Source organism: Zalophus californianus, chromosome 8 (genome assembly GCF_009762305.2).
Source record: "Zalophus californianus isolate mZalCal1 chromosome 8, mZalCal1.pri.v2, whole genome shotgun sequence".
NCBI classification, from domain to species: Eukaryota; Metazoa; Chordata; class Mammalia; order Carnivora; family Otariidae; genus Zalophus; species Zalophus californianus.
In genome coordinates this window covers 16,973,607-16,998,171 of record NC_045602.1, presented here as the reverse complement: position 1 = coordinate 16,998,171, position 24,565 = coordinate 16,973,607, and the positions used below count along the sequence as shown (strand labels likewise).

The window sequence follows — 24,565 nt, the reverse complement described above, 5'->3', positions numbered from 1 at the left end:
AATTTTGATCTAACAATGGGAAGATAGGCTTGCTCTGTAATTGATACTGGATTTTAGTAGGTCCAGTAGTCCTAACTCCATCATTAAGAGGATCTGAATCTTTGGAATACATTGCAAGACCAGATGCAACTAATATATCTGCCAGATTATTTTTCTCATGAATGACATCTACTTCCAGTTTTGTTTCAAACTTATACTTCCTAAACTGAAAAACTAAGCCTGGTTTATTTAGGAAATCTTGAAAGAAACTTCTCACTTCTTCATTCCAGTGCTTCCCTTTAGCAGGTAAGATACCATATAAAATACAAGGATAACTTAACCTTGGTATATCCAAAAGTTCGACAGGAACAACTTTCAGTTTTTTTATATCTGAATAAGGTATGTAAACAGAAAATCCATAGTCGATCAACACAAGTAATAAATACTGATTGGAGACTTCAGAAATTTCTACTCTATTCCACTGATCTTCCAAATCGTATTTGAACAAACAACTAGCACCGGGAATTATGCACTCTTGAGGCACTGTTTGCAAGTTTTCAGGTAGATCAGAAAGCAACACAAAGAGAGATTTCATTGTGTCAAAGAAATCTTCTAACTGAACACAGAAATCTGATGGATCACAAACAGCAGTGGCAATACCAGAATATTGCTTTCCATTTTGGAGTTGGGTCCAAGTATATGATCTTATTTTACATGATGACACAGGAGTCTTAGATTCCACATTAATAGTTTCTGAAGATTTAAGTTTGTTTTCAACATGAACTGTATTTAAATTTAAGTATTCCATAAGTAACAGGCCATCTACCAAAATGTCTACTTTCCACACAGAGTTTAAGTATTTCAAGAAAAGAATATTTATTTCCAAATGAGCAAATAAACACACAATGGACTCAAATGACCGGTTTCTAAAATTTTCACACCAAATCCATTTACAAGGCACAGCTTGTCTTGGAATATTTCTTATTTCATTACTAAGCACCTTGATATTACCTAAAGGTACTATTTCATACCTACCAGAATCTACTAAAAAAACAAGCACTTTCTCAACACACTTCTTTGCTACTTTTGATCGATGCCATTTCAAGGTTTTTTTAGATTTTGCCAAGCACTCTAAGCCTTTTTCAATATTCTCTATTGATAAAGAGGGTTTTTTTACTTCTTTAGTGATCAATACTGTTAAATCTGACAAGATTTTTTTATTTTTGGATAACTTCACATAAAATGTCCCACTTTTTGAGACATGAAGTATCTCAGACTTTTCAAGTTGTCCAGGTTTTAACTCTTCAAGAGGAATCTTAACCAGCTGTTGGCAGGATGGTTGAAGGATCCCAGAACCTTCACACTCATTTGACCTTCCTTTCCTCCTTTCATTATCCTCACCAGAGCTCACCTTTCGAGAGACAGCCACAGGCAGCTGCAAAACTGTTTTCTGTAGTTTTGAACACGCTGTCCATTTCAGTAGTTCATTAATGACACATGTTCCATTGCAAATGATATTGACTTCCCATTTCTGCTCATGCTTTTTCAAAAATTCACAAGAAACTGTTTTGTTACTCACTCTTGACACAAAATAATCCACAGTTTTACTGTCCCATATTTCATTAGGCTCATTCCACTTGACTCCACTAAGAAAAGAATGGATTCCTAGCTGAGGAATGGTCAAGAATTCCCTCTGAAATTCATAAATTTTGGATGTGTTTATTACTGCAGTGTTACCATAGTCAATAAATTCCACTTCAAAAGAATTTCCTGGCAAAATTTTCTTAATAACTGCTCTGTAAATGGCACGGTCACCAGAATATTCTGCAACTACAAGGTCTCCCACCATAGGCTTCACTGATTTTCTCTCTTTCACTGTATTCAATCTTCTTTCATTTAGAGCATCTGCCAGTCTAATGAGTGCATTTTCATTCTCCACAAGCTGAATATGGAAACTTGCTGGATTACTGATATTAGAAACATAACCTTTAACTTTGGCATTCAAGTAAATTTGGGGTTGAGGAAGATCTTTGATCTGTGGTCTAGTAAGATTAGATGGGTTTTGAGAGGCTGCTTGATTTAGTTCTTGGATAAAAGACTGCGATACAACCCTTACTGATTTGCGGCCCACGTCATTTTCGTCAGATCCAGGGACACTTTTTGTATGTGCAGATCCAGAGACACTTTTTACACCTTTATTTTTTAGTACATCATTCAAAGACTTCACTTTGTTTTTTGACACCGGTTCAATTTTATAACAAACTGATGGTTTCAAAAGCTTAGCATATGTACTTCCAGGATTTGTTAATTGATCCATTTTGCTTTCAGAGTATGTTACTAGATTAGTTTTATTTATATTATGGTGATAGTTGTTTTCTCTTTTGCCTTTCAAAGAAACAGCAAGTCTCTTATTCTCACTTATTTTAGGACCCTTTTCCACACAGTGTGGTTGGTCACAATGTTTTTTTCCATAAGTATGAAGCAACATTTTAATTTCCTGGTTTATATGTTGACACCCATCATATAATTCTACACCAAGCTGGCCATCTGACTCCCGGGACAATATTATTGCTCTTAACGGTTTTCCCAAGAAATTATCTTCAAACCAGCTACAGATTTCTGCTGGAATAGCTACATCTCTAAGATCTGACAAAAAACACTTAATAGCTTGCATAGGTATAAACAGCAACTCTGGAAACTGATCTGAAATAGCCCTCAATGTACTTTCTTCTACTAACTGCTTATTTCCAAAGTCCACAAAATAGACCAGAAAGTCAGTTAATGAATCTGTTGGCACTGCTAAAGCTCGGTAAGAGAGACCATCCTCTATGTACTTAGATATGCACAATCTCATTTTACTAGGATCATATTTTGGACAATTTTTGAGGTTACTAATCTCTGTGATTTTTGTTTCTATTGTCTCTAGGTCTTTATTATTTCTACTCAGTTGGCAATAAAACTTTTTGGGACTATATATGTGAGAGATGTATATTTCTTCCTCGCTTCCAATTTTTATGTTAAAGGAAGAATAATAGTAACTATAAAGACTAACTGAAGATGGAAATGGCTTTGATAATGGATTATACTGTGCTGAGCCATGATTAATAAATTCTTTTGCACTAGTGAGTGGAGACTGTAAATCCACTAAATTACATAAACAGTTTGGATATATAAGAACTAAGGCATAAATGACACAAGTCAATAATCCTCTAGATGAACAAATAAAATTCCCAAAGTCTCTGCATGCTTCTCTTGTCCAACCGAATTTACAACTAATGGGTTCAACTAAATGGTGAAGACTGCATCTGAAGGCTTGGGCTTCTAAAAAAAGAAAGCGTGGGTTAATAGCACAAACATCTTTAACTAAAACCCTTTCTTGGTAACCATAATCAACAAATACTACGTCAAATTCTTTTCTTGATACTTGAGTTAAAATAGCAGCTCTATACCACTTCCCATCTTTGGAATACTTAGCAACACAAGCAATCTGCCCAATCTGATAAGGATCAGAATGAATGCTATAATAATTCTGAATTTGTTCCATTAGTAATTTTAGGTCCTCTAACTTACATTGAAGCTGGCATGAAAAGTCACCTGGGCCATAATAAGAACAACACTTGACTTCAAGGACTGTTCCTGGTTTAAACATATACTCTTTATAAGGTCGTTGCGACTCAGGTCCCACAGACAAGGTGGAAGGATTTTTTAAATCTGAGAAATTAACAGCTGGGGACTTTAACAAGGACAAGTTACTTTCTTTTAGCTTATTTGAATGGTACTTTTTAGGTTTAGGTCCTTCAAGAAGGGCAGATAGGACTTCAATATTAACTTTGTTTTTAGATTTTAAATTTAACACTGAATGTTCACTTACAGATTTGGGACAACATTCTGGTTCTACTTCCCAATATTCTGCATATCCAGCTTGTAACATAAGAGAGACAACATCAATGTTTTCTGAGGCTTCAATACTCTGAATATTTACAATGTACTTGTCATCTTTTTTTGCTATAACTTGAAGCAAAATTGCTTTGTTCAAGACAATTTTTTTAAAATAGTCAGTTGCTGCCTTCACCCATAAATCTTCAACAGGAAATACATACGCAAGTGAACAGCACATGGCTAAGGCAGGCATCTCACAAAACTTTGGAAGCAAAATTTTTACATCAAAAAATGGTATGGAATCAGAATTTCCATAATCTAAAAAATAAACATTAATCTTATAACCATTAACTTCAGTGATGACAGCTCTATAAAAGTGTCTGTCCTTGCTGTATCTAGCACAACAAAATAATCCAGGTTCTGGATTTCTTAGAATCAGCTCATCATTTTCACACAAATCATAAGATTTGTTTATATTTTTCATTATATCTTGAAGTTCATTCTGACGTTCATTAGTGCGTACCCAGAAATTTGATGGGTTTAAAACATAGGCCACAAAAGCTATATAGGCAGCCTGTATCTCCATCTCTACAGTTTTAATAGGAAAAGCTACTTTCAAAGTGTTTTTATTTGGAGAGTCTATCAATGGTTCAGTATTTCCAGTAAAGCAGTCAACAGCAAAGCTGTTTATGTCAGAAGCACTAGTCTCCTTAAACATATTAGAGATTTTTGATTCAGACACTGGACAGAGGACATGTATGCCTGCAGTCTTCGGCAGACACTTAGAATTAATTGTAGACTCCTGAGTTTGTAGTGTTACATAATACAAATGCTCATCCTTATTGAACCAATCGATATGTGCATATACTATTTGTCCTAACAAGGCTTGTTTAAATACACTCAGCTGAGATTTTCTGGCATCTCTATCTGGACTGTGTAAAGATGTCAGAGAACATGGAAATGAAAATAATGGTACTAAAATAAAATCCTGTTTAAGTTTCTTCACATGGATGGAGGGTATAGCCTCACTACTGCCATAATCCATGAACCAAATTTTCACTTGATTATTGGGCAAGAGCTGCTGAAGAATTCCTCTCTGCCACTGTCCATTTCTCCTTTTGGCAACACAAAGTAGTCCAAAGTTATCACATGTGGGATTACTTTCTTGACTGACAGTATCATAATGCAAAGTCATGCACACTGTTAAGTTTTCTAACTCTGGAATCCATTTAATTAGTTGACAATAAAATTTACTTGGGCTCAATGCAGAGGATACCTTTATACTTTCAATCCTGCCTACTGACAAAGACGGCTGCAAATTAGCCAAAATGTGTTGAATATCAAGTGAAGTATCATTTTTACTTAATGATAAGTCAGGTCTTTTATGTTCTAGTAAATCTGGCATTTCCTGTGGGAATTCTTTTAACATTTCCACAATAAGGCGAAATGAGTCCCCATCGATAAGTCTGCCTAATTGTAATTCAAGAACCTGGGATAGAATTTTTGGCACTTCAAGAAGAATCACTTGAAGAGGCAAAACAGCTTGTACACAACCTTTCACTTGTAGTCCTACTAATGACTTGAAATAATTCAAAGCCTTAGGAGGCCATCTTTCCCCATTTGGTAGTATGTTGGCAAAAACACCAACTATTACCCGTGGTGGTAGCTCAAATAAGTTGCCACAGGCTGAAGCAACCTGTGTACCATCAACTCTTAGTTCTTCTCCATGATCTATGAGGAGCACTGTATAGAGTTCATTTTTCTTTTCCATGACTCTTCCTCTCTGCCATTCTCCAGATACTCTTTCTTCTACCAAACAAAAGTCATCAATGTCCACATTATTTTTTACTTTTGGAATATGCTGCATTTCCCTCTGTAATATGTGGTAGTCAAACTCACATTCAGTATTATTTCTGCCTTGAAATTTCACCAGAATGTCCTTGGGAAGACATTCTATGTGTGATATTGTCAGATCCAGGTCTAAAAACGTTGGTAACAGAGATGTAGAATCCATTTTCTAAAAGCAAATAATAAGTATGAATTAGCTTCTGGGCAGACAGCTGTCACAATTAAATAAATTTCTATAAATTTGAAATTAGCCTTATTATAAGTTTGGCATGTAAACACAAACCTTTAAAATCCTTATATGCCTAGGGGCACCTGGGTGGCTCCGTTGGTTAAGCGTGGGACTCTTGATTTTGGCTTAGGTCATGATCTCAGGGTCGTGAAACACTGCCCTCAGTTAGGCTCCAGGCTAGGTTTGGAGCCTGCTTAAGATTCTCTCTCTCCCCCTCTCCCTCTGCCCCTACCTCATGTGCATGCTTGCTCTCCCCCATCTCTCACTGTATTAAAAATGTGCCCGGTTTTATCAAATTGAGCATATTGGTTAAAAAAATTACATTGAACTAGATAAAAATATATCTAACTTCACTGCCTTTCACTTTCAAAAAATTTAATTGAAATAACCAAGAGAACAGGAAAAATAGGGAGTGTATATATATATATATATAGATAGATAGAGATAGATAGATGTATATATATATATATAAAATCACTGGAAAAGAGTGGAGAGCAATCTTTTCTAGAAATTTCCAAGTTTCTACTAGATATTGGACAGATGTGATATAATAGAAGGAGGCCAAATAAAGTCCACTGGAGACCTCCATCTACCACTGTGAGAGGAACTACTTTCCCTCACGCAGACTTCTAACAACGCGTAACTCAAAGGGGTGAATGCTAGGAGCAAGGGCAGATGGTGAACCCACAGGAGACACAATGTTTGTACTCCCCACTCTGTCAATTAGTAACATTTGGACCCTATCAGCATCATTATACAACTCCTGGATTCTTCTTTGATTGAGGGCAACAGGCTAAGTCCTGGACACCATTAAAGAAAGCCAGGCATGGAAAGATCCTAAGTTAAGTTAGGTACATCCAGGCTTTGTCACTGGCATGACTAGCCACATAAAGTGTAGAGGGAAAAGAGATCTTTAGCACAGAGGCAAAGCTCTCTATTGTAACTACGGCTCCAGCTAATTTTCTCTAGATTGTTGGGATTCTAAAAGTAGTAAAACCAATATTCAAGTATAAAATATTCCCCAAATTCAGGCAAGAACCAACATTTATTGTGATAGGCCGCAGCTCACCTCCTACTTGACCTGGAGTTAACGCTTCACAACTATCAATTTCTTTCTATGATGAGAAAAATACTGGACCTTAAGAGAGCAAAAGAGAAAACCACCTAAAAAAAAAAAAAAAGGAAATGCTCCCCTGAGGAATAAATAGATTCAAACAGCAAATAATCGTTTTTCAAAAGTCTGATTTCTGCTTTCAAAATGTCAAGAGAATAACACATTTTTATACGATTAGATGGTCATTAAGATGCAGCAACTGAGATTACGAAGAAATATACAAAAGAAATGTAAAACTGCAATGGGGTTAAAAAAAAAAAAATCAACCCAAAATAAAGATAAATGGAATAGAAGGCAATTTTAAAAGAATACCCCAAACTCAGAAGATAAAAAGATGAAAGAAACAGGACGGGAATATAAAATCTTATCAAAGTATAAAGTTCTCTTAGGGATAAACAGAACGGAAGCGCTTTCTAAAACTTCAAACCTAAGTCTGAAAACCTGAAACTGACCACTGAAAAGCTAGAGGAAGAGTTAAGATTTAGGGACATCTGGGTACCAGCTATGGTTTTTACTTCCTCCTAGATAGTTAATTTGGTGATAATCATCATGGTCTGATCTACAGACTAGAGCCTATGCTTATTTGATCTTGGAGTATCTAAGGCGGGGAAAAAAAAATAATCAATGGACAATACACTAAAGACTTTCATTGAATGAACCAAAACACTTCAGGACAAGAAAGGCCTTAAGCCACTGTTACTTAAAGTGACAGGCCTTTACCAATTCCCAGACTTGAGTCAGTTTATAGACCTATTATTCCTTATAGAGGGAAGACCAGGTACTCAAAAAAGGATCCCGTGCTAGAACACATGAACATTCTTCCTGGCATTCACCCAAAGGGTCATGTGACCATTCACCTGAAAAAATAGGAAAAGGAAAAACAATACTTAAGTCTTTCAGGAACCACACCACTCTTTAGGTATAAAAAAGAAATGCAGCCAGAAGGACTTCATTAAATGAAGGGGTATATACAATATAAGCCAAAAGAAAGCCCAAATACACAAAGAAGTTGAATGGCATACTCAAACTACCAGAAGCCTATTCCTCCACACTGTTAACCCTCCCTCAAACAATACAAATGAAACTCCTCATGTGGAGTTTCACAGCAGGAGGGAGAAAAAACCTGAGTTTGGTTTGCATATGCTCTCACCTAATGCCAGTAACATCTAGAAATGGATTGCTGAAACACTGGAGATGCCTTGCCTGAGAAACAATGAAATAGTCACAGTTGACAGAGCTAATAGTACATCTACTTCACTTGAAGAAATTACTGATTTTAAGAATCTATTCCTAATAATGGACAATAGCTAATTCTGCAGGATGATTAGTAATTCTGATGGAGAAAGACTACAGGATTTACTACAAATAAGTCTGAAGAATAGAAATGTGGATGAACACTTAAGAATCAACACGTAAGTTTGTAAGTCCTGTGTGATGGTAACCAAAGGTCCCCCTATGGAAAATATATATATATTTTTTTTTAGAGGGGAGGGGCAGAGGGAGAGGAAGAGAGAATCTCAAATCTCCACACTGAGCGTGGAGCCTGATGCTGGGCTCAGCCTCACAATCCTGATATCATGAACTGAGCTGAAATCAAGAGCTGGACGTCCAATTGACTGTGCCACCCAGATACCCTGGAAAAGATTCTTGATCAGGTAGATAGAATAACCTATTCTGTGAGTGTCAATCAGCTTCCTTCACCTGTCTCTTCAATACTTAATAGGATCATGAAGAAAGTTCTCAATGCCATGGATAAAGCTCCTCCCCTTGGATTTTTGAAGTTCCAACTGTAACAACTCAGAAAATTAGGGGGAAAAGAAAAACAAGGAATTCAAGACCAAACATGTTCAACTAATCTTCGACAAAGGAAAGAATAGCCAATGGGAAAAAAAGAGTCTCTTCAACAAATGGTGTTGGAAAAACTGGACAGCAGCACATAGAAGAATGAAACCGGACCACTCTCTTCCACTATACACAAAAATGGAAGACCTGAATGGTAGAGAGGAAACGATCAAAATCCTAGAAAACACAGGCTGCAATCTCTTTGACATTAGCCGTAGCAACTTCTTACTAGACACGTTGTGAGAGGCAAAGGAAACAAAAGCAAAAATGAACTATTGGGACTTCAAGATAAAAAACTTCTGTACAGTAAGGAAACAATCAACAAAACTGAAAGGCAACCTACAGAATGGGAGAAGACATTAGCTAAGGACATATCTGATAAAGTGTTAGTATCCAAAGTCTATAAAGAATTTATCAAAATCAACACCCAAAAAAAACAGATAATCCAGTTGAGAAACGGGCAAAATACATGAATAGACATTTTTCCAAAGACCTACAGATGGCTGACACATGAAAAGATGCTCAACGTCACTCATCAGGGAAATACAAATCAAAACCACAATGAGATACAACCTCACACCTGTCAGAATGGCTAAAATTAACAACACAAGAAACAGATGTTGGCAAGGATGCTGAGAAAAGGGAACCCTCTTCCATGTTGGTGGGAATGCAAATTGGTGCAGCCACTCTGGGAAACAGTATGGAGGTTCCTCAAAAAGTTAAAAATAGAACTACCCTATGACCCAGCAATTACACTAGGTATTCACCAAAAGGATGCAAAATACCAATTCAAAGGGACACATGCACCCCAATGTTTATAGCAGCATTATCAACAAGAGCCAAAGTATGGAAAGAACTCAAATGTCCATCGACTGATGAATGGATAAGAAGATGATTTCATATATAAATATATATGTATGTATATATATACAATGGACTATTACTCGGCCATCAAAAAGAATGAAATCTTGCCATTTTCAACAACATAGATGGACCTAGAGGGTATAATGCTAAGTGAAATGTCAGAAAGACAGATACTGCATGATTTCACTCATATGTGGAATTTAAGAAATAAAATAGATGAACATAGGGGAAGGGAAGGAAAAATATAAAAACAGAGGGAGGCAAACCATAAGAGAATTTTAACTATAGAGAACAAACTGAGGGTTGCTGGAGGGGAGGTGGGCAGGGGAATGGGTTAAGTGGGTGATGGGCATTAAGGAGGGCACTTGTGTTGAGCACTGGTGTTATATATAAATGATGAATCACTGAATTCTGCTCCCAAAACCAGTATTACACTATATGTTAACTAGAATAAAAAATTTTAAAAACAAACATGTTTTTAAACAGTGGTTCTATACAATGGACGTTAAAAGACCTAATTTAAAATCAAGATGTTCTAGATCAAACAACCTTTACTCAATATTCTACTCTGTAGACTATTACCATATTCATGGAAGTACTTTGCATACACAAGATTAAGACATCAGGAAAAGAGTTCTACTGGAGATTCAATTGTGTGAGATTTGGGGAATGGTTTCTTAGAATCAGATACTAAATTTATAAAATGAGAGGGTTGAATTAGAGTTTTTCAAATTTTTTTTGCAACAATAGCAGCAAAAATCCTTCTTAATAGAAGATGCAGAAAGTAACAGAAAGCATAAAACCTCTATAAATTGATTCATAAGTGGCATTCTAATAATTTCAATCAATACAATTTGCTTACTATAAAGCCAGCAAATGAGAATAACAAAACTATTCTGATTAACACAGTCTTCACCATATAATTTTCCTTATTGTGGATTGCACAGTAGTAAGAAAATCATGCTCAGACATATATAATAGTTCCACAATTTTATATGATCAAATACAGGTTCAAATAAAGATAAAACTACAACTTAATAAATTAATCTGATGACAATAATTAGTGCTTATCTCTGCTTTTAAATTTATCCTATTTGAATGATTTTTAAAAAAAGAATTCAAATTAAAATTTCAAACTCCTATAAATAAATCAAAATCAAAAGTCAAATAAAAATCAAAAATTAAATTAAAAAATTCACAGCATCACAGCTCTCCTAAGGTTTGTGGAAAATGCAATCTATAAACACTATAAGAATAGATATGGAAAGCCCTTTCCACACTAAAATTCCCTGATCCTATAGAATATATTACAGATGTCCCTCTCGCCATTTTGGCAACTGTCCATGACTTCACATCTAATAAATCTAGACCAGTGGGATCCAATAGAAATACAGTTGATCCATATATGTAATTTTAAAGTTTTAAATTTTCTAATAGAAGTATAAATGTCCTTCCTTATAATAGCTCCTTATAACACTTTAATTTTCAAAGAGGTTTTCAGTACATTAGTTTAACTGATCTTCACAATAAGATTGTCACATTTCAGACCAAAAAAGTGAACATAAGATATTCAGGAGCTTGAATTTAGGTTTTATTCAGTCCAGTTCTCTATGTACATTATTCGCACTGTTTCACACTGCTCTTTCAACTAAACCACACCATTATGGACAAGCACTAAAAGTGGAAGATACAAATCCAAAACAGACCTACAAACAAAAATGGGGAAACACCTTATGGAATAGAATCCGTTTACTAATTCTCCCTTTTTCCAAAATTTAACATTGTTCTGACAAAACTGATTAGTAGGTACTCTGGCAAGGTTACCATGTTCCAGAAGACTGATTCAAGTTAAGCATCTGTGTGTGCCCTGGTTTTCCTTCTCTGTTCTTTTCTATTCAGACTGATTTCTAGATTTGGTCTTTTAGGACACCGATGCAGTGGAAATAAAACTGTATATTTTGTAATCTGCATATTTTAAACCCAGAGCTTCCATTTAACATTCCTCAACCAAGGGCCTTTTTGTCCCATAGGGAACATTTGGCAATGTCTACAGATATATTTGCTTGTCATAACTGGGCTGGGGTGGGGGCAGGAGTAGCTACTGGCATGCAGCAGGTAGAGGACAGAGATGCAGCTAAATATCAGAGTGCAAAGAAGAGTCCCCCCCACACACAAAAACAACAAGAAAAAGAACTTTTGTTCTTTTGTCCAGACCAAAATGTCAACAGTGTGAAGGCTAAAAAACACTGCTTTGCTGAAAGCAAAAATAAATACCAGGCAGATTAAAAGAACTAATTTTTTTTAACTACCTAAAAGAATTAAGAGGAAATATTTTTCTTTGCTAAAGAAAGCTTTCAAGAAACAAAAGCTACAAAAAAGTTAATATATAAAATTATAGGGAAAAGAAATGAAACTAGAACAAAATTAAAATCAATTAATACTCTACCACATATAAGATTTGTTCAAGCCAGGTATCTTCATATATACCTCACTTTTTTGAATCCTACACACAATCCACAAGGAAATCCTACTGGGTTTAGCCTCAGCACACATTTTTCTGTTACCTTATTCCTACTACCCTCATTACTCCACAGCTACAGTGCTTTCTATTTCTTGAACTTCCTGCATCTGGGTTTTGGGCTTATTGCCCTCCAAGTACAGTTTGCTTCCTTACCACCCTCAAGTTTTTGTCAGAGGTTTCCTTTTAGGTGAAGCACTCCCTGACCACTCAATTTAAACTGTAACCTTCTCCTAATTTAGTAGTCTCTGGACCCCTCCCTAACCTCTCTTGCTCCAACACCAAAAAAAGTTCTATTAAACCAGTGGTTCTCAAATATTTGGTCTCAGGACCTTTGTGCTCCTAAAAAAATAAGGACTGAGGAGCGAAGCAAGATGGCGGAGGAGGAGACCTGGATTTCCTCTGGTCTCAGGAATTCAGCTAGATAGGAATCAAACCATTCTGAACACCTACGAATTCAACAGGAGATCGAAGAATAGCAGCAACTCTCAGAACAGAAAAGCGACCACTTTCTGGGAGGTAGGACGTGCGGAGAAGTGAATCCGAGGCGATATTCGGGAGGATAGACAGCGGGGGAGGGGGCCTCCGTCGGCCGCTTCTGGCAAGTGCTAGAGCCACGGAGCACAAAATCGGAACTTTTAGAAGTCGGCTCCGCTGAGGGACGTCGCTCCGGTGGCTAAGGGGGGGGAGGAACCCTCACGGGACAGTGTGGTCTCAGGACCCTTGGGGTCACAGAAAGACCGGCGGTGCCTGAGTGCGGCAGAGCTCCCAGGTATCGGAGTGGGGAAGCCGGCTGCAGAGACGGAGCCGAGGCGCAGGCTCTCAGCTCGGGGTGGCCATAAACTGTGATCCGCGGCCCACTCGGGCCACTGCTCCTCCAGCAGGGACCCAACAAGCAGCAGATCCGGGTAGACTCACCTTCCTTCCCCGGGAGGAGCGGCGCGGGAGCGCACTGCAGGGATCTGCTGGGTTTGGAAACTCCACACCGAGTCGGTTGCCAGAGATAGAAACGCTCGGTCACAGGCCGGGTGAGCACCGAGTGCGGCCAGAGACCAGGGAGACGGGAGTGACGGACTGCTTTTCTCTGGGGGCGCACTGAGGAGTGGGGCCCCGAGTTCTGGGCTCCTCTGGGTGGAGACTGGGAGGCCGCCATTTTCACTCTCATCCTCCAAAGCTGTACAAAAAGCTTGCAGGGAACAAAAACTCCCGAGAGCAAACCCGAGCAGATTACTTAGCCTGAACCGACAAGGGCGGGGCAATTCCGCCTCCCGCAAAGACCTTTGGGAACCACGATAAGAGGCCCCTCCCCCAGAAGATCAGCAAGAACAGCCAGCCAAGACCAAGTTTACTGATCAATGAGAACAGCAGAACTCCAGCGCAAGGGGAATACTGCACATAGAATTCATGGCTTTTTTACCATGATTCTTTAGGATTTCAAAGTTAATTTTTTTTTACCTTTTTTTGAATTTTACTTTTTCCTTTTTTCAACCAACATCTTATCAATCCCTTTTTTAAAAAACATTTTTATTTTTCATTTTTAGAGTCATATTCTATCCCTTCATAGTAGTTACCCTTATTTTTGGCATATATATATAAGTTGTTCTCTTTAAAATTTTGAGATACAGTTTCTTCTAACAGATCAAAATATACCCTAAATCTCTAGTGTATGGCTTTGTTCTAGTCTCCTGCCTGATCACATTCTCTCCCTTTTTTTAAATCCTCTTCTCTCTTATCAAACAATTTCTTATCTTATCAATTCGTTTTATAAAATTTTATAATTTTCATATTTACAGTCATATTCCATCCCTTCAGCATATCAACCCTTATTTTGTACATATATGTCTTTCTTTAAAATTTTAGGAGGCACTTTCTTCTAATAGACCAAAATACACCCAAAATCTAGTGTGTGGTGCTGATCTATGCACCAGCCTGCTCATATTGGATCATATTCTGTTTTTTTGTTTTGTTTTGTTCTGTTTTGTTTCTCTCTTTTTTTTCCTCTTTTTTCTTTCTTTCCCTTTCTTTTCCCCTGGTTTCAGGTCTCTTCTGATTTGTTTAGAGTATATTTTCTGGGGATGTTCTTACCTTGCTAGCATTTTGTTCTCTCATTCATCTATTCTCTTCTGGACAAAATGACAAGACAGAAAAAATCACCTCAACAAAAAGAACAAGAGGTAGTACCAACTGCCAGGGACCTAACTCAATACTGACATTAGTACGATGTCAGAACTAGAGTTCAGAATCATGATTTTAAAGATACTAGCTGGGCTTGAAAAAAGCATTGAAGATATGAGAGAAACCCTTTCTGGAGAAATAAAAGAACTAAAGTCTAAACAAGTTGAAATCAAAAAGGCTATTAATGAGGTGCAATCAAAAATGGGGGCACTAACTGCTAGGATAAATGAGGTAGAAGAGAGAATCAGCAATATAGAAGACCAAATGATGGAGAATAAAGAAGCTGAGAAAAAGAGAGATACACAACTACTGGATTACGGGGCAGAATTCGAGAGATAAGCGATACCATAAGACAAAACAAAATTAGAATAATTGGGATCCCAGAGGAAGAAAGAGAGGGGGCAGAAGGTATATTGTAGTAAATTATAACAGAGAACTTCCCTAAGGTGGGGAAGGAAACAGGCATCAAAATCCAGGAGGCACAGAGAATCCCTCTGAAAAATCAAAGATAGGTCAACACCCCAACATCTAATGGTAAAACTTACAAGTCTCAGAGACAAAGAGAAAATCCTGAAAGCACCTCGGAACAAGAGATCTGTAACCTATAATGGTAGAAACATTAGATTGGCAACAAACTTATCCAGAGACACCTGGCAGACCAGAAAGGACTAGCATGATATATTCAGAGCACTAAACGAGAAAAATATGCAGCCAAGAATACTATATCCAGCTAGGCTGTCGTTGAAAATAGAAGGAGAGATAAAAAGCTTCCAGGACAAAAACTAAAGGAATTTGCAAACACCAAACCAGCCCTGCAAGATATATGGAAAGGGGTCCTCTAAGCAAAGAGAGAACCTAAAAGCAGCATATACCAGAAAGGAACACAGACAATATACAGTAACAGTCACCTTACAGGCAATACAATGGCACTAAATTCATATCTTTCAATAGTTACCCTGAATGTAAATGGGCTCAATGGCCCAATCAAAAGACACAGGCTATCAGATTGGATTAAAAAACAAGACCCATCGATATGCTATCTGCCAGAGATTCATTTTAGACCCAAAGACACCCCACATTGAAAGTGAGGGGCTGGAAAACCATTTACCATGCTAATGGACACCAAAAGAAACCTGGAGTGGCAATCCTTACAAAAGACAAATTAGATTTTAAACCAAAGACTATAAGAGATGAGGAAGGACACTATATCCTACTTAAAGGGTCTATCCAACAAGAGGATCTAACAATTATAAATATCTATGCCCCTAACATGGGAGCACCCAATTATATAAGGCAATTAATAACAAAAGCAAAGAAACACATTGACAACAATACAATAATAGTGGGGGACTTTAACACCCCCCTGACTGAAATGGACAGATCATCTAAGCAAAAGATCAACAAGGAAATAAAGACTTTAAATGACACCCTGGACCAAATGGACTTCACAGATATATTCGGAACATTCCATCCCAAAGCAACAGAATACACATTCTTCTCTAGTGCCCATGGAACGTTCTCCAGAATAGATCGTGTCCTAGGTCACAAATCAGGTCTCAACCAGTACCAAAAAGACTGGGATTATTCCCCGCATATTTTCAGAGCACAATGCTTTGAAACTAGAACTCAATCACAAGAGGAAAGTCAGAAAGAACTCAAATACATGGAGGCTAAAGAGCATCCTACTAAAGAATGAGTGGGTCAACAAGGAAATTAAAGAAGAATTTAAAAAATTCATGGAAACCAATGAAAATGAAAACACAACTGTTCAAAATCTTTGGGATGCAGCAAAGGTGGTCCTAAGAGGAAAGTATATAGCAATACAAGCCGTTCTCAAGAAACAAGAAAGGTCTCAAATACACAACCTAACCCTACACCTAAAGGAGCTGGAGAAAAAGCAGCAAATAAAGCCTAAACCCAGCAGGAGAAGAGAAATACTAAAGATCAGAGCAGAAATCAATGAAATAGAAACCAAAAGGACAGTAGAACAGATCAATGAAACCAGGAGCTGGTTCTTTGAAAGAATTAACAAGATTGATAAACCCTGGCCAGACTTCTCAAAAAGAAAAGAGAAATGACCCAAATTAACAAAATCATGAGTGAAAGAGGAGAGATCACAACCAACACCAAAGAAATACAAACAATTATAAGATTATGAGCAACTATATGCCAGTAAATTAGATAACCTGGAAGAAATGGGTGCATTCCTTGAGATGTATCAACTACCAAAACTGAACCAGGAAGAAATAGAAAACCTGAACAGACCTAGAACCACTAAGGAAATTGAAGCAGTCATCAAAAATCTCCCAACAAACAAAAGCCCAGGGCCAGATGGTTTCCCAGGGGAATTCTACCAAACATTTAAAGAATACCTATTCTTCTGAAACTGTTCCAAAAAATAGAAATGGAAGGAAAACGTCCAAACTCGTTTTATGAGGCCACCATTATCTTGGTCCCCAAACCAGACAAAGACTCCATCAAAAAGGAGAATTAGAGACCAATATCCTTGATGAACATGGATGCAAAAATTCTCACCAAAATACTAGCCAATAGGATCCAACAGGACATTAAAAGGATTATTCACCACGACCAAGTGGGATTTATCCCTGGGCTGCAAGGTTGGTTCAACATCCGCAGATCAATCAACGTGATACAATACATTAACAAAAGAAAGAACAAGAATCATATGATCCTCTCAATAGATGCAGAAAAAGCATTTGACAAAGTACAGCATCCTTTCTTGATCAAAACTCTTCAGAGTATAGGCATAGAAGGTACATACCTCAATATCATAAAAGCCATCTATGAAAAACCCACAGCGAATATCATTCTCAATGGGGAAAAACTGAGAGCTTTCCCCCTAAGGTCAGGAACATGGCAGGGATGTCCACGATCACCACTCCTATTCAACACAGTGTTAGAAGTCCTAGCCACAGCAATCAGACAACAAAAAGAAATCAAAGGCATCCAAATCGGCAAAGAAGAAGTCAAACTCACTGTTTGCAGATGATATGATACTTTATGTGGAAAACCCAAAGGACTCCACCCCAAAACTGCTAGAACTCATACAGGAATTCAGTTAAGTGGCAGGATATAAAATCCATGCACAGAAATCAGTGGCATTCCTATACACCACCACCAAGACAGAAGAGAGAGAAATTAAGGAGTCGATCCCATTTACAATTGCACCCCAAACCATAAGATACCTAGGAATAAATCTAACCAAAGAGGCAGAGGATCTGTACTCAAAAAACTATAAAATACTCATGAAAGAAATTAAGGAAGACACAAAGAAATGGAAAAACGTTCCATGCTCATGGATTGGAAGAACAAATATTGTGACGATGTCAATGCTACCTAGAACAATCAACACATTCAATGCAATCCCCATCATAATACCATCCACTTTTTTCAAAGCAATGGAACAAATAATCCTAAAATTTGTATGGAACCAGAAGAGACCCCGAATAGCCAGAGGAATGTTGAAAAACAAAAGCAAAGCTGGCGGCATCACAATTCCGGACTTCCAGCTCTATTACAAAGCTGTCATCATCAAGACAGTATGGCACTGGCACAAAAACAGACACATAGATCAATGGAACAGAATCGAGAGCCCAGAAATGGACCCTCAACTCTATGGTCAATTAATCTTCAACAAAGCAGGAAAGAATGTCCAATGGAAAAAAGACAGTCTCTTCAACAAATGGTGTTGGGAAAATTGGACAGCCACATGCAGAAGAATGGAACTGGACCATTTCCTTACACCACACACAAAAATAGACTCCAAATGGTTGAAAGACCTCAACGTGAGACAGGAGTCCATCAAAATCGTAAAGGAGAACACAGGCAGCAACCTCCTCAACCTCAGCTGCAGCAACTTCTTCCTAGAAACATCACCAAAGGCAAGGGAAGCAAGGGCAAGAATGAACTATTGGGACTTCATCAAGATAAAAAACTTTTGCACAGCAAAAGAAACAGTCCACAAAACCAAAAGAATAGGAGAAGATATTTGCAAATGACATACCAGATAAAGGGCTAGTATCCAAAATCTATAAAGAACTTATCAAACTCAACACCCAAAGAACAAATAATCCAATCAAGAAATGGACAGAAGACACAAACAGACATTTTTCCAAAGAAGACATCCAAATGGCCAACAGACACATGAAAAAGTGCTCAACATCACTTGGCATCGGGGAAATCCAGATCAAAACCTCCACGATACCACCTCACACCAGTCAGAATGGCTAAAATTAACAAGTCAGGAAACAACAGATGTTGGTGGGGATGCGGAAAAAGGGGAACCCTCCTACACTGTTGGTGGGAATGCAAGCTGGTACAACCACTCTGGAAAACAGTATGGAGGTTCCTCAAAAAGTTGAAAATAGAGCTACCATACGATCCAGCAATTGCACTACTGGGTATTTACCCCAAAGATACAAATGTAGGGATCCGAAGGGGTACGTGCACCCCAATGTTTATAGCAGCAATGTCCACAATAGCCAAACAGTGGAAAGAGCCAAGATGTCCATCGACAGATCAATGGATAAAGAAGATGTGGTGTGTATGTGTGTACACACACACACACACACACACACACACACACACACACACACACAATGGAATATTATGCAGCCATCAAAAGGAATGAGATCTTGCCATTTGCAACAATGTGGATGGAACTGGAGGGTGTTATGCTGAGTGAAATAAATCAGAGAAAGACATGTATCATATGACCTCACTGATATGAGGAATTCTTAATCTCAGGAAACTGAAGGTTGCTGGAGTGGTGGGAGCGGTGGGAGGGATGGGGTTGCTGGGTGATAGACACTGGGGAGGGTACATGCTATGGTGAGCGCTGTGAATTGTGCAAGACTGTTGAATCACAGATCTGTACTTCTGAAACAATGCAATATATGTTAAGAAAAAAAAAGAAGATAGCGGGGGGGGATGAATGAAGGGGGGGAAATTAGAGGGGGAGACGAACCATGAGAGACAATGTCCTCTGAAAAACAAACTGAGGGTTCTAGAGGGGAGGGGGTGGGAGGATGCATTAGCCTGGTGATGGGTATTAAAGAGGGCACGCTCTGCATGGAGCACTGGGTGTTATGCACAAACAATGAATCATGGAACACTACATCACAAACTAATGATGTAATGTATGGTGATTAACATAACAATAAAAAATTTAAAGAAAAAAATTGAGGACCTTGTTATGGGCTGAGTTTTTGTGCCCTCCCCAAAAGTTACACATTGAAACTCTATCTCCCAATGTGGTGGTATTAGAAGGTGGGGCCTTTGGGAGGCCATTTAGGATTATATGAGCCCCTGAGGATGGAGCCCTCGGGAATGTGATTAGTGATTCTCTAGGAGTCACAAGAGAACTTTTCTCCGCTCTCTGCCATACAGGGATACCAGGATAACACAGCCATCTATGATCTATAAGCCAGGAAGAAGGCTCTCACCAGATCTGCTAACACCTTGATATTTGACTTCCCACCATGCAGGATTGTGAGAAATAAATTTGTTTTTTATGGGCCATCCAGTGTAAAGCACTTTATCAGAGCAGCCCAAGCCAAGACAGACACCAAAGAGTGTTTACATAGCTTCTGTCAATGTTTACCATATTAGAAAACCATTTTTAAAATATTTCAAAATCATAACAAACCCATTAAATGTTTTCATGAAAGATATTTTTCAAAACCAAAAAGTCAGTGAAAGGGGGACATGGTTTTACAATTTTTGCAAATCGCAATGTCTGCTTAATAGAAAATAGCTGGATTCTCTGAGCTGCCTCTACAGTGTGTTGCAATAGGCTGTTTGAGTAAAGTTTGTGAATAAAATCTGGCCACACACATATATAATTAGAGAAGAGAGTAGTATTTTAATAGCTTTTTCATATAACTGAAGATACTCTTCAATAGTCACAAAAAACTCAATGAGGGGTGGTTTCTTAGACATTATTTACAATATGGAAATATTAAACCCTGCAAGTCAATTTTTTGTACTCTGACCTCAAAATCCTTTCATCTTGAGCTTTGAATGGAATTTTAAAATATGAACGATCTTAAAGGTACTACGCTGATTTGCTTGAAAATACTGGTTCAGAATTATACAGAACTTCCATAAACTGACATACTGCATTACTCAAACATCTCAAAAATCAAATATCACAACCAACCTCAGACAACTTCAGTACTGGGAAGCTCTAAAGCTTGCAGTGACATGAACAAGTTTTCCGACTTTATAATTTTGGCTTTAAAGGGTGAATTTTATCATCAATAAATACTGTCATTTTTCCTTAAAGTATCAAGCTTGTTCCACTCACTCTTGAGAAAATGTCTACAAAATACTCAAATCTGAGTAACCGTAGTTTGTCTCTTATTGAAGTGGAACCACATAATGGTTGTAGACCATACAATGGAAAGTGATCAGCAACAAAAAGGGACAAAGTACTCTACAACTTAAACTAATGATGTACTATGTTAGCTAATTTAAATTTTTTTTAAAAAGATGCTTTTTACACACACAAAAGGGACAAAGTATTGATACACACCACAACAGAGATGAATCTCAAATTAGTTATTCTGAGTGAAAGTCTGGAGAACATATACTGTATTTCATCTATATGAAATTCTAGAAAATGCACACAGTAGTGACAGAAAGTGGATCAGTGTTGCCTGGGGAGAGACCACAACTTTTGGGTGTGATGGATAGGTTTATTATCCTGATTATAGTGGTTTCATGTGTGTATGTTTCAAATGTCATCAAATTGTACACTTCACATGCAGTTTGTTGTACCTCAATTATACTTCAGTAAAGCTATAAAACACACACACCACACAACCTGAATGTATACTAATGGTGGAGCGGATTACAGAAGTTCTCTTTTATTCTTTCAATTACAAAAAAAAAAAAAAACACAATAAATCTACCTTCATTGGCTCTGATGAATAGATCTTAGGAATCCTGTAGCGTCGGGGAGCAGGGAGGGGGATCAGAGTAAGGTGTGGGGAATACTAACACGGTACCCTCCATGTGTACATGAATACGTGCTTGCATACACACAGCTGAGGCACAAAGGAGATAGACATGGAAGGGTAGAAGAGGGATTAACTTGGCCTTCCGTTTACCTGACACGCCGCAAAGCGTTTGCATTTCTTCTTCAAAATTCCAAAAGGTAAAAAGTTACTTCTGAATGGGTATTAAAGTATTACAATTACGTGACTCGGCAAAAATGTTTCTTCAGAAGACCGCTTGCATAGTCTTTGTGTCTTTCCATCTCCCTAAGTAAAAACACCTGGCCATAGTCTCAGCCATCACAGAGGCGACCCTGGGCGATCTGCTCCCTGAAAAGGGCATTTTTCGGGGGAGGGGTACTGGCACCTATGGGGAGGTTGAGCAGCTGACGCCGTTAGAAGGCAGAGAGGACAGCCAGGGCTGCGCGGATGCCCCCACAGGGGGCAGAGGGCTGGCGCCCACTCCTCTGGGACCAAAGCCACGACAGCTCAAGCAACAAAGATGGAAGCGGGGGCGGGGGGGCACCAGAAAACAATACAGCCCAGAACAGGCTGACAGAAAATACGCAGACTTACGGAGAAGCGCCGACCAGGCCTTTCTTCCCGAAGCTCTTAGAAGAGGGCCAGGACCCAAGATGGCAGCAAACTTAAGACGTGGTCACTTCCTCCCCCACCCGCCACCTTTTATGTCCCAGGGTGCATGCGCAGAGCGCAGAAGCTTCAAGGGGAGTGGGAAGTTCACAGGTGAGCACAGTTCCTCCTGCCCCAGGGCAAGGGCGGAGGCTGGGTGCGGCTCCGGGAACATGACGCCCAATCTGAGCTCCAAACTCCACGTGGACAACCTCACAGCCTTGTCCATCTGGGATAGGCTAAAGCCTTGATTAGACCTGGATTAGAGCTTTGTAGGGGGTCTCTGAGTGGGGCTAGGGTGGTGTAGAGAATGTTGGTTTGTCATGAGGGTGTGGCACATTGGGGTGGAGTCACCCCACTTCTCTGGTTGTGCAAGGATTGCAGAGCAAGGGGACAGATCCACCGTGTGGCTGCCCGAAATAGAAACCCAGGAGCCCCTAATGAATTTACAGATGAGCGAAAGTAATGGCCAGTTGTTGAGCACCTGTTAATTACTTACTTAGATATATTATTGCATTTAATTGTTTCTCTGTTTTTGGAGAGACTTGAATTGGCTCTCCGTTTAGATACTAGTAATTTATGATGTTAATTTCCTGATCTCAATAAATGTATTGGGGTTATGCAGGATAAAGTCCTTGCATATAGTAAATAAACACTAAAGTATTGGGGGTGATTGGGTATGATGTCAGCAATATACTTTCAAATTATTGGCGGTGACATGTTATTTCTACTCTTCTTGTACCTTTTCTGCAAATTTGAAATATTTCAAAAGAAAAAGAAAACCTTAATTTAAAAAAATATACTAGCGGGGCACCTGGGTGGCTCAGTTGTTATGCGTCTGCCTTCAGCTCAGGTCATGATCCCAGGGTTTTGGGATGGAGCTCCGCATCGGGATCCCTGCTCGAATCCTCGAGAATCCTGAATCCTGCTTCTCCCTCTCGCACCCTCCCTGCTTGTGTTCCCTCTCTTGCTGTCTCTCTCTCTGTCAAATAAATAAAAATCTTTAAAAAATAAAAAAAAATACTAGCTGCATAAGATGAGCTGTGAAAATCTCAACTATTTTTCTATATTCTGTAGCACTTTATATTATACAATGATTAACAGTTCCTTGAAAGAATAGGAACTGAGCTATAAAGTCATCTAGACACAGGTATTTGGAGGAAGACAAAATCTTTGACTTCCTTATAAATTCTTTCATGAAGACCTGGTCAAGTTTTCTATGTCTTGAATGAATTTTGTCATTTTATTTTTTCCTATCAATTTATCCATTTCCACTAGGTTTTCTAATTTATTAATGTGGAGTCTTAATAATAGGAGCATATTATTTTAAAATCTGTGTTTGTCATTTCTCCAAAGAAGACAAACATATGGCCAACAGACACGTGAAAAGATGCTCATCATCACTTATATCAGGAAAATGCAAATCAAAACTACAATGAGATTATCACCTCACACCTCTCAGAATGGCTAAAATCAAGAACACAAGAAACAACAGGTGTTGGCAAGGATGTAGAGAAAGAGAAACCGTCTTGCGCTACTGGTAGGAATGTAAACCGGTGCAGCCACTCTGGAAAACAGTATGGGGCTCCTCAAAAAGTTAAAGCACTAATGGGTATTTACTAAAAGAATACAAACACCCTAATTCAAAAAGATACATGTACTACTATATTTATAGCAACACTATTTACAGTAGCGAAGATATGAAAGTGGCCCAGGTGTCCTTCGATTGATGAATGGATAAAGAAAATATGGCTATTACTGAGCCACAACAAAGAATGAAATCTTGCCATTTGCAATGACATGGATGGAACTAGAGTGTACAAAGCTAAATGAAATAAGTCAGTCAGAAAATGAGAAAAACCATATAATTTCACTCCTACGTGGAGTTTAAGAAACAAAGCAAACAAGCAAAGGGGAAAAAAAGTCAAACCAAGAAACAGACTCTGAACTATAGAGAACTGATGGTTACCAGAGGGGAGGTGGGTGGGGAGATGGGTTAAATAGGTGACGGGATTAAGGAGTGTACTTGTTGTGACGAGAACAGGGTGATGGATGGAAGTGTTGAATCACTATACTGTACACCTGAAACTAACATAACACTGTATGCTAACTGGAATGAAAATAAAAACTTTTAAAAAGAGAGAGAAAAAGAATAATAAAGTAAAATCTGTGTCTGTGACCATTTCCTGCTTTTTTCTGTATTTTATATCTTCTCACTTTTTTTCTGGACAGATCTTATTAATCTTCTTTATTGGTTTTTCTTGTTCTAATTGTTCTGCAGTTCATTTATCTTTTCTATATCTGTATCCTTTCCTTTTAAAAAATTTCTTTTGAGGGGCGCCTGGGTGGCTCAGTCGGTAAAGCGGCTGCCTTCGGCTCGGGTCGTGATCCCAGGGTCCTGGGATCGAGCCCCGCGTCCGGCTCCCTGCTCGGCGGAGAGCCTGCTTCTCCCTCTCCCTCTGCCTGCC

The 24,565-nt window shown here is 38.4% G+C and overlaps 1 protein-coding gene across 1 annotated transcript; it reads right to left on the bottom strand.

Annotated features, from left to right (window-relative positions):
- Positions 1-58: 58 nt before the first annotated feature.
- On the bottom strand, positions 59-22,137 carry TDRD15 (tudor domain containing 15; the record flags this gene model as incomplete). The annotated part of the gene is made up of 2 exons (XM_027623821.1): positions 22,044-22,137; positions 59-5,875 (listed from the first exon to the last, which is right to left on the bottom strand). A coding segment is annotated over exon 2 (5,814 nt), but the record flags the coding sequence as incomplete, so codon positions are not given.
- Positions 22,138-24,565: the final 2,428 nt, after the last annotated feature.